The 12,031-nt window shown below is 35.5% G+C and overlaps 1 protein-coding gene across 3 annotated transcripts in view; it reads left to right on the top strand.

The window, feature by feature from the left end:
- NDUFS4 (NADH:ubiquinone oxidoreductase subunit S4) overlaps nt 1-12,031 on the top strand; it is a 115,658-nt gene that overhangs the window by 76,403 nt on the left and 27,224 nt on the right. For all 3 annotated transcript variants that reach the window (XM_032281010.1, XM_032280999.1, XM_032280989.1), the window contains exon 3: nt 6,189-6,361. In XM_032281010.1, the coding sequence (XP_032136901.1) occupies nt 6,189-6,361 (173 nt within the window). The remainder of the gene's footprint in view (nt 1-6,188; nt 6,362-12,031) is intronic.

Here is a 12,031-nt window from a genome sequence, read left to right as displayed (position 1 = left end):
AATGAAGTTCATACACATATACTGGTACATTCATAGTGATTTCTAAAACTCTTCTTCATTTATGTAGACTTGTGAAATGGAGCATCAGCTATCATCTCCTCCAAAATTTAAAATTGAAGATATGGTGTTGAAAGAATGAACTTTGGAATTAGGACATGCATCTTTCCATTAGCAAATTTTGACTTGAATGCCCTTAATCTGTGAATTATCATTGACTTATTAGTTATCATTTATTAAAATAGCATATTGTATGTACAGTTGTATTTCTGAAACTTTATTAGGATAATGACATTTATTAATAGTGGAAACATAGGTTTCATACTTGACCCAACTATTCAACAATTAAAGGTTTTAAAATTCAGTAAATCTATGTATGTTACTTATAGAATAGCTTGTTTTATCAGAATTTATAGATAATTATTAACTAGTGAGTCTTGAGGTTCTTCAGGTGCCAGCCTGAAGCCTATTCATATCTTATGTGATTTAGTTTTTTGAATTATTATTTATAAATTATTTATCTCTATTTTACCAGTAAAATGAGAAATCTGTAAAAGGCTATAGTGACATCTTTCTCCAAAGCATTTCTAGCTTTTCTAAATAGGCTTTAAAAACTCACAGGTGATCCATAGTGCAATACAAAAGTAGAAATCCATAAAGAATAGCATTAGTTCAATGTAGTTTAGTTTGCAGATTTTTAAATTTTTTGTGTGAAAGTTAAATCTCAGGTAGCTTCGTGAGAATTAAGAGGGAACCACAAAGCATTGAAGACACAAGTAGAGTTCAGCATACTGCCTCGTAGTTCTTTTCAAGTGTTACATTGTTTTAATGGAATCTTGGAGTGGGAGCTTTAGCCCATTGAAATGTGCTTAAAGAACAGGTTCTTCTGTCAGTAGCTGAAGCTGTGTGGATGAAATGATAACAATAGGGTGTCGCGATGCATTTTTAAAGTGTGAGAAATCAGGTTGTCTAGACTGAGAGTGTGCCTACAGGGACTAGGAATTTTAGAGCCTCTGTGCCCTTTAGGTGTCAAGTATATGAGAGATGCCAAGCCTTTTTATTCTATCTTTGGCAGCAGCTCAACTGGGCTATATTACCTTACATGTCTTCTGCACGCAAAAACAGTGATTCTGTGTCATGACAACTTGCGTTTCCAAAATCAGAAACGCACTTGTTCAAATGCCAACTTTAAATTGGGGGAAGAGATCAATAAATAATTGCCATAATTTGAGAAGACATGGAAGATTGGTATTTATGAGTTTAGACTATAAAGAGCATAGCAGCACTTTTAAAAAAACTGTTTTCTATCCTAAAATTTATTCTGTCCTTTTCTACTTTGTAGATCCAATATTGTTTTATAGTATAAATGAAGAAATATTATTTCCATTTTTTTCAAAGCTTGAAAAAGTTTAAAATTTTAAGTTTTTTAATCACTTTGGCATATATGGATCACAGTATAGACGTAGGTAAAGTGTTTCCTCTAGTCTTCCTGAGGTAACTAGTGTTAAGAGTTTAATGTGTTACCTTTCATATAGTTAGTTTTAAAAAGAGACATAACTTAACAGCTCCAGGGCTTTTATAAGCTCAGAACAGAGGTGATGCTTTGGAATTTGGAAAAGATGCCCCGCCCTGTAATTTATAACATGCTTATGGTGTTTGTTTATACCCTGCTTAAGCTGTAGCTGAGGAAATGAGATAGATTAATCTAAAATACATAATATTAAATAATAGACTACTATGCCAGATTGCAGGTATTGTAGTGAATACAGAGGGGGAATTAAACATTGAGGACTTTCCAGGAGTTGAGCCACTTTAAGCTCTTAAGTAGAGACATATTTTTCAGAAAGTCATTAAATGCAGTAATACTTAGACTTTTTTTGAAGTTGAACCTCAATATTAGAAATTACCAACTAAAACATTTCACACCTTTAAAAATTATGCAGCAACTTTGCCCATTTTGTTTTTACATTAACCTAAATGTAACTAAACTTGGAAAAAAAATAAATGTAGGCACATATTAGAAGTACATATTTGTGTAAATATTTATATGGATCATTTTGATAGTTCCTCTAAACAGACAAGCTGTGACAAAACCACACCTAATTATTGGTGCCTGTGGAAAGGTATTGTGTTGAATAGAGGATTGGTTTCCAACTAAAATAACTTTAAAGAATTGGTTTTTAATCTTGTGGATAGAGAGACTAGTCAAGTCAGAAATGTGCTTAGTGTTTTTCCCACTAGTACATACTGCAGCTAAGTATTCTTGCTAATTATTTGGTTCATAGCATTGCTAGATTGAAACTAGAAATAAACATTAGTCTTCATTAGGGTGTATATAATGAGGTAAAAATTCACAGGCATTTTCTAGGTTTTACAACTTTGGTATAATTTTACGTTAACTCTTGTTTTTACCAAGTTATGCAAAATATATGTTAGTAAGTGAACCATGATTTTTAAAATGCTTCATTAATAAGGATATGGTAGACCTCAGTGTGATTTACTTTGATCAAATAAAGTATTTTACCTATTTTACCATTACTAAATGGAGATTTAATGCATTTATGGCTGAGCTTGCAATTTTTTTTTTTTTGAGAGAAAAGAAAAAGAAAAAATGAAAAAGAAAGAGGAAGAGAAAGAGGGAGAGAGAATGGGAGTCTTGCTTTATTGCCCAGGCTAGAATGCAGTCTAAAAATGGGTATTGAAAACCTCTTTTATGCCAATAATTGTGCTTAACAATGGAGACAGGCAGGAATAAGGGAGGAAAATAACAAAGAAGCAGCCAATCAATATTTCATTTAAACCTGTAAAATGCTATGCAATTACTGAGGAGTGATTTACTTCCAATGATGTAGTCACTTTTAGAGTAGTTGTGATGTGGTACTGATAAGAATGTATGTTTTGTGGATTTGGGGTGGAGAGTTCTATAAATATTTATTAAGTTTACTTGTTCCGGGTCTGAGTGCAAGTCCTGGATATCATTGTTAATTTTCTGTCTCATTGATCTGTCTAATATTGACAATGTGAGGTTAAAGTCTCCCACTATTATTATGTGGGAGTCCAAGTCTCTTTATAAGTCATTAAGAACTTGCCTTATGTATCTGGGTGCCCGTGTATTGGGTGCATATATATTTAGGATTGTTAGCTCTTCTTGTTGTATTGATCCTTTTACCGTTATGTAATGTCCTTCTTTGCCTCTTTTGATCTTTGTTGCTTTAAAGTCTATTTTATCAGAGGCGAGAATTGCGACTCCTGCTTTTTATTTTATTTTATTTAATTTTGCTCTCCATTTGGTTGGTAAGTCTTCCTCCATCCCTTTGTTTTGAGTCTTTGTGTATCCTTGCATGTGAGATGGGTCTGGATGCAGCATACCAATGGGTTTTGGCTTTTTATCCAATTTGCCTCTCTGTGTCTTTTGATTGGGGCATTTAGTTGATTTAAATTTAGGATTAATAATAATATATGTGAATTTAATACTGCCATTTGATGCTAGCTGGCTGTTTTGCCCATTAGTTGATGTAGATTCTTCATTATGTTGATGCTCTTTACCTTTTGGTATGTTTTTGGAATGGCTGATACTGGTTGTTCCTTTCTATGTGTAGTGCTTCTTTCAGAAGCTCTTGTAAAGCAGGCCTGGTGTTGATGAAATCTCTGAGTACTTGCTTGTTCACAAAAGATTTTATTTTTCCTTCACTTATGAAGCTTAGTTTGGCTGGATATGAAATTCTTGGTTGAAAGTTCTTTTCTTTAAGGATGTTGAATATTGGCCCCCACTCTCTTCTGGCTTCTGCTGAGAGATCTGCCGTGAGTCTGATAGGCTTCCCTTAGTGGGTAACCTGACCTTTCTCTCTGGCTGCTCTTAGCATTTTCTCCTTCATTTCAACCCTGGTGAATCTGATAATTATGTGCCTTGGGGTTGCTCTTCTTGAGGAATATCTTTGTGGTGTTCTCTCCACTACCTGGAGTTGAATATTGTCCTGCCTTGCTAGGTTGAGAAAGTTTTTCTGAATCAGAATATTTTCCAGCTTGGATTCATTCTCTTCGTCACATTCAGGTACACCTATCAAACATAGATTAGGTCTTTTCACATAGTCCTATGTTTCTTGGATACTTTGCTCCTTCCTTTTTACTCTTTTTTCTCTAATCTTGTCTTTTCGTTTTATTTCATTGAGTTGATCTTCGACCACTGATATCCATTCTTCTGCTTGATCAATTCAACTGTTAAAACTTGTGCATACTTCACAAAGTTCTCGTATTGTGTTTTTCAGCTCCATTAATTCACTTATATTCCTCTCTAAATTGTCTATTCTCGTTAGCATTTCGTCAAACCTTTTTTCAAGGTTCTTAGTTTCTTTGCATTGGGTTAAAACATATTCTTTTAGCTCACAGAAGTTTCTTATTATCCACCTTCTGAAGCCTGATTCTGACAATTCATCACACTCATTCTCCATCAGGCCTTGTTCCCTTGCTGATGAGGAGCTGCTATCCCCTGAAGGAGGAGAGGCATTCTAATTTCAGATGGTTTCAGCCTTTTTACGCTGGTTTCTTCCCATCTTTGTGGATTTATCCACCTGTCATCTTTGTAATTGCTGACTTTCAGATTGGGTCTCTGAGTGGATGTCCAGCTTGTTGGTGGTGACGTTATTTTTGTTTCTTAGCTTTCCTTCAGTGGATGCCCCTCCCCCACAGAGCTGGACCTTCCCGGGTTCAGCTGTGCTTGCTGTGAAACTCTCAACTGTCAGATTTCCAATTGCTGTTTTTTTGTGGGGGTGGGACCAGCCAAGCCCGATCACCTGGCTCCCTGCCTCGGAGCCCCCTTTTTTTCTTTTCCTAATTGAATAGTCAGTTCTCTCCCACGTGCCCCAGTTGCCCTCTGAAGAGGCGCCGGGATCTGTGCAGTTTCCCATGCAGCAACCACGCTGCCAGAGGCGCTGACATTCGTGGCACTTTTCTGCCCGGGAATCTCCCGGTCTGGCTCCCAGCTTCAGTCCCCCTTTCAATCAGCCGAATGGGTGACTCTGCCTTCCCGGAGCTCCAAATGCCAACTAAAAGGGCACCCAGTCCCTCATACTCCTCACTGAGAACCGCTGGGCCGGATGCCGGCAAAACAGCCGCACCGACCAAAAGAGTTGCACTGGTGACCTACGGGGCTCCTCCCCTGGGAACAGGCAACAAAAATTCGTCTGGAAGTCTGGCATCCATCCACTCCCTGCGCCTTCACTGGGAGCTGCAATTCTGAGCTGCTGCTAGTCAGCCATCTTGGATCTCTCTCCGCAATTTTTTTAATTTTTGTGACCAGACTTTAGCAGTGACCTTGAGCAGTAGGATATAAATAACTCCCACATGCTTAGCATTCCAATAATGGAACACTAGGCATAAATAAGTTTTAAACACTGAATTACTTTACTAATTTGTGTCCTGACTGCCACTATGTTTTGATTAATGTGTCTACTCTGGGGTGTCAAAATTCTGTGCGTTTTCTAAATGAGCATTTGTTACTGGGTAAAATTATAGAAAAATTAAGTTAAAGTTACCATTGTTTGCATCTCACATTTTGGCAAAAATTGTGCCACTTTTTGGGGTTACTTTTGCAGAATGTGTTTGATTGTATCAGTCTCTTTAGTAGGTTTTCACCAAAGGAAGATAAATCAAAATGCTAACTAAAGTTTTTAATTTTAATTGTTTAAAAAAGGTTCAGCATTCCCTCCGAAGGTAATGCCTTGTGGGTAAGCAATTTGACACGGAAACTATAAGTAACAGATTGTCTTCTATTTAAGATTTAAATAAACATACAAATAAAGATTTACTTTGTATATATCCCTTATATTTTTTCTCCTCTGACTAGTTACACTTGCTCACAAAATAAGAGCATGTTGACTACAGGCTCTTCTGCGAGCAAACAGTCTCTTCAGAAAATACCAATACTTTGTTGGACAAAAGGGCGTAAATATTTTTAAAGACCCTTTTCCACTGTCTCCTAACACTACCCCCTAAATAAACCATTTACAGGTATCTAAATAGCAATGTATGTTGTAAAGTACCTGAGTGGTAGTGAAATAAGCCAGAAAGTTTATCTCAATTCATGAACAAATCTAAATAGAGTTGCATGAATATAGGAAACAACCAAAGTACGTTAGTGAGTTTGTAGTCTGTTTGATACATGGTTTTGTTTGTTTGTTTTTGCTTTCCTATAGGATATCACTACTTTAACTGGTGTTCCAGAAGAGCATGTAAAAACTAGAAAAGCCAGAATCTTTGTTCCTGCTCGCAATAACATGCAGTCTGGGGTAAACAACACAAAGAAATGGAAGATGGAATTTGATACCAGGGAGCGATGGGAAAATCCTTTGATGGGTTGGGCATCAACGTGAGTACTTTAAGTGAATATCATCAGCTCTCTTTTACTGTGTATATTTTTCTTTTAAATATGATTTTCAAACTTTTAGGTACAGTATAATTATAACAGTACTTTTTGACACTGTTGGCTATCACTGCTCAAAGATATACATTATATATATTTATATATTCATATAAATGTGGCTCAGCACAATAAACTCTGACATAGTCTTTTTCAAAGTACTACTTACTACATAAAAATGACTGACATTGAGAGTGTGTTATCATGTATACAGTGTATACAAAGCTGTGTATACAGTAGTCCCCCCCCACCTGCAGTTTTGCTTTCTACGGTTTTGGTTATCCAACAGACAGTACAATAAGATATTTCAAGAGATGGAGAGAGACTATAATATAACTTTTCTTATAGTATATTATAATTGTTCAATTTTATTACAACTTATTGTTAATTTTTTACTATGCCTAATTTATAAGTTATACTTTATCATAGGTCTACATGTTTAGGAAAATACAGGGTTTGATATTGTTTGTATTTTTAAGCATCCACTGGGGGTTCTGGAACTTGTCCCCACTATTTTATCTAAGATACTCTGTGAATGGTGTTTATAACACAGTGACACTTTATTTTTAAAACTTCTTTGTAATATTATATATATATATAAATCTTTTTTTTTGTAAGGGGGGTAGGAACTAGGTGAATTTAGAAATTAGTTAACTTGAGGGAAACTTCTAAGTTACTGAGATATTGTGATTAATAAATTACTTTTTATTTTTATTTATTATTTTCTTTAGAGATGGGGTCTTGCCCCATTGCCCAGGCTGGAGTGCAGTGATGTGATCCTAGCTCACTGCAGCCTTGAACTCCTCCTGGTTGATCAAGCGGTCCTCCCACCTCAGCCTCCCAAGTAGCTGGGGATATGAGTGCATGCCACAGCACCTGGCTAATTTTTTTAATCTTTTTGTAGAAGTGGAGTTTTGCTTTGTTGCCCGGGCTGGTCCCAAACTCCCGGTTTTAAGCGATCTGTCCACCTCAGCCTTGAAAAGTGCTGGGATTATAGGTGTGAGCCACGACGCTTGGCCATTAAATTGCTTTTTAACATTGCATTAGAATAGATTCTTCTGGCACTAATGAAGTCAGTGACTTAATTCTCCATAATGGAATAGGGCCCAAATGTTAAGTAGCAGGGCTGATTCTAGTTAAATTTAAAAAGCTACCATTAGAGAAAACATTAGGCAGATAAGCTAGAAAATTGTCATTCACATTGAAACTCTTAGTCCAGTCTCCAGTTGAAGGTAGTTATAAACTTAGAAAATGTAAACTGTCTTGTTTCAGAAAAGTATAATATTCAACATTATTTCCTGTTGATTACTTGGGAGACTTTTTTTTAGAAAACATCTGTCATATTGCAGTTTAAATAGAGTTATATTAGGCAAATGATATATAGGAAAAATTTTTAATTTTTTTTCTCATGTTGCAGTTTAAATTTTAAATTTAAAAATGAGATTTTTTTAAATTTAAAATTTTAAATGCAGTTTAATTTTAAATGAGAAAAAGACAACACGAATTCAATTAGAACATCACAAAAAATACACATGTATTTCCACAGATTTGTTATAAGATTAGTTATTCACTGTGGACTGGGAGTGGTGGCTCATGGATGTAATCCCAGCATTTTGGGAGGCCAAGGCAGGCAGATCACCTGAGGTCAGGAGTTCGAGACCAGCCTGACCAACATGGAGAAACCCCATCTCTACTAAAAAAAAAAATACAAAAGTAGCCGGTCGTGGTGGCACATCCCTGTAACCCCAGCTACTTGGGAGGCTGAGGCAGAAAATTGCTTGAAGCTAGGAAGCGGAGGTTGTGCCGTTGCACTCCAGCTGGGCAACAGGAGCAAAACTCCATCTCAAAAAAAATTCAATGTGTTATAAAATTAAAAGTATGAAAATGAAAATGAAACACTTTGCTAAGAATATTCTGCTTTATCAAACCACCTAGGTAGAGTCTTGAGCACTCACTGATAATAAAGCTGAGAAACAGATACTTACCCAGTTTAGTCTTTGGAGTGAATCTGTATATGTGAGATGAGGCCGCCAAGTCATGGTTATAAGGAAGGGATGGAATCAGCTCATCTGCCTCGAAGCCCATAATTGTCATGTCTCCTGTGGAAGTAGTGCAAGACTTGCCTTGGAATTGTTAGAAAGGGGAGCTACCAAATGGAAAACTGAATCTACCCAGTTTCTGGAAAACAACAGATGGAGGAACATTTGGCTTCTAAACTTTTTCATACATAAGATAATTTTACTAAGTAATCTTTCTCTGGTGGGTTGTGTAATCTCAGTACTTGTCAAGAAAACAGAAGTCTCCCATTTAACCCTAACTGCAAAGAATAAATACCAGGTCAGATTTCCCAATGCACCTTACTGTTTCAAGAGATTCCTGGTGGTGCCTGCATCTGTTAAGTATGGTCATATATAGACAAAAGCAGTGGTTCTCAACTGAAGGTGCTTTTGTATCCTTAAGAGATTTGCCAGTGTCTGGAGACATTCCTGGTTGTAACAACTGGTGGCTTTTGCTGACATCTAGTTAATAATGGCAATACTGTGAGGCACAGGACTGCTCTCCTTTGCAATCAAGAAAGAATTTTCTGGCCCCCAAAAGTAAAGATGCTGAGGATCAAAAGCCCAGTATCAAGGAGAATATTTTCTGAGACCATTTTTTTCCTTACAAAAACACAATATGCCCACCAATGTGAAATGTTAGATCACATTTTCGTACAAGAGTGGTTGTGATAGGCAGAATTCTAAGATGCCCCATGACCTCTGCTTTTTTGTTACAACTCTAATCATCCTCTTTCATAAGGTATAGCTACATCGTGACTTGTTCTAGACATTTGATTATGGCAAATGTGAGGGGATGCTCTCTGGCACCTTATATCAGAAACAGTAAGAATCTATATTTTCTATCTTGTGTTTGGTTTCATAATAAAGTGATTTAGAGTATCACCCATTCATGGAAATTTTAGATGCCCTTTAGTCTAAGGCCATTTATACTTAATTGAATATTTGTTCTTTTTACATTTTAGATCCGGGGGTACATGTGCAGGTTTGTTGCATGAATATATTGGGTGATGCTGGGGTTTGGGCTTCTAGTGAACTCATTACCCAAATAGTAAACACAGTGCCCAACAGGTATTTTTTCAACTCTTGCGCTCTTCCCTCCTCCCCTCTTTTGGAGTTCCCAGTGTTTACTGTTTCCATCTTTAAGTCCACTGTTTAGCTTTCACTTAAAAATGATAACATGCAGTATTGATTTTCTGTTTCTGCATTAATTACTTAGGACGATGGCCTCAAGCTGCATCCATGTCGACACAAGGACATGATTTGATTCATTTTTATTACTGAGTAGTATTCTTTGGTGTTTATATACCACATTTCTTTATCCAGTCCATTGTTGATAGACACTTACATTGATTCCTTGATTTTGCTATTGTGAATGGTTTCTTTTTGATAAAATGAGTTCTTTTCCTTTGGGTAGATACCCCTAGTGAGATTGCTAAGTCAAGTGGTAGTTCTGTGTTTAGTTCTTGGAGAAATCTCCATACTGTATTCCATAGGGTTTGAACTGCTTTACATTCCCATCATCAGGGTATAAGTATTTTCATTTCTTTGCATCCTTGCCTACAATAGCCATTCTCACTGGTATCTCATGGTAGTTTTGATTTGTGTTTCTGTGATGATTAGTGCTGTTGAGCATTTTTCATGTTTATTTGCCATTTGTATGTTTTCTTTTGAAGAGTAGGTGTTGTGGTATCCTTTTTATGTTTCATGTAACATATGGAGTCATTTTGTAAACCACATGCTTCTAGAAGCTAAAGGAATTTATAAGGAAAAAAATTGTCCCTATCCAGTGATTGAAAGGTTAATGATTACTGTTTTTCAATCACATGAGATTTTTATATGTTCATCTATTCTGCACACTCACTGTAGTAATGCATTCCCAGCAACATTCAGTAGTAATAAATCATTATTTGAGTATTTGTGCCTTGTATACTCTAAATTGTTTATGGGTAAAACATTTTATATAAGAATTTTTGAGTGATGTAGAAGAGAAAAAGTAATATCTTCCTCACATCTATTGCAGGGTTTGTGGCTCAGACACCTATAACAAAAGGTAGTTCAACAAGAGACTAGCATACAATTTCATTTTGTATAAGATTTATGTGATACAGGAGCCTTCAGAAATGAAGACCCCAAAAAACAGGGAAATATGTGTATTTTTATGCTTAGTTTTGATGAACAGTGGACAGTCATACAGCAGGATGGTTGGACAAAGTTTATGATCTAATGGTCATAAACTAGGAAGAACTTAACCAGACCTGTTTGTTCAGATTCTTGTCTGTGTCCCTGTGTCTTCAGAAATAAGGACATTCTATTCCTCCTGTTATAGGGTAGACACTTCTGGAATGAGGGTCTTAGGACTGACTTCAGAAGGTCAGAGAATTCTGTTATGTTCTGCTTCAGGGGAGTGTCAGAGAGACCTTCCTGCTTTGCTGTTTTCTCAAATGCCAAGGTGCCATATTTTGGGGATAGTGTGTCCTAAAGCCCATTAGAGAGTTGTTTAAATAAATGAAGTTTTACTTTGCTGTACTTGCACAAAGGTTCACACAATCATTATTACAATATTGCTTAGTCTAGAAATAGCATAACTGAATTATGAAATACTTAGTGATTTAATTGCTGCTTTAAGACAAAACTGTAACCTGTTGTGCATAAACATGGAAATGCTGTTTTTATTACATATTGATTGAAAATGAAATACAGTACAAGTTTGGGAGGTAAAGTTCTTTTCAAAATGTAGTTTTGCTGAAGTAAAAGTTTTTTAAAGCAATAGACCCTGTCTGCAGTTGGTTTATCTGAAACATTGTTTTGAATCTTGAATATTTTTAAAAATTCGTTACTTCTTTTTGTTCTGATGTTAAACAGTAGCATGAAAAAATATAAGAAAAAAATTATTATTAAAATATTTACTTATTTTATTAGAACAGACAACAGAGACTCTTTTTTAGCATTTTAATTCACAAAAATAGTATATAATATGAATTACTGCTTGGACATATTGAACTCTGATTTCTTTTTGTGAAATATTTTGAAGCTTTTTATAAAATTGTTGGAATTGCAAGCTGAAGGTTTTTCATGATCATCTAATTAAATTTTATTACCTAACTAAGAAATAAACCTGTGTCCCAGATAAATTAATGGAGTTGACTATAGTTTGTGTTCTCACCCTGTTTTTGTTTTATTTTACAATTATGTTTTATTTTACAATTATAATATTAATATGTAGAATATTTTTTAAAATTTTAATATTTAAAAATTTTTTAATATGTAAGATATGTCTGGCTAGATAGTTCATATAGACTTGTATTCTTTTTAATCAGGAAAACTACTGTATTTAATGGAGAAAATGGAATATTAATATTTTAATGTGTTTTTTGCTGTGGGTCAAGGAATGATTTTAGGATATTCTAAAAGAGAAATGACTGTCCATCCTATACCTAGAATATATTTGTTTCCAAAGCCACAAGGTTTCCTAATTTAGGGGATCTTGGGCTTAACTGTATTCATTTCTTCTAACAGATTACTTCTGCCTAGGTGGAATGGCTTGGAAGATTTAACAGAC

The sequence above is a fragment of the Sapajus apella genome, unplaced genomic scaffold (assembly GCF_009761245.1).
Source record: "Sapajus apella isolate SASKATOON/1434 unplaced genomic scaffold, GSC_monkey_1.0 scaffold1, whole genome shotgun sequence".
In the NCBI taxonomy this organism is placed as follows: Eukaryota; Metazoa; Chordata; class Mammalia; order Primates; family Cebidae; genus Sapajus; species Sapajus apella.
The sequence above is the reverse complement of the archived record's forward strand: the minus strand, read 5'-3'. Positions and strand labels throughout refer to the sequence as shown.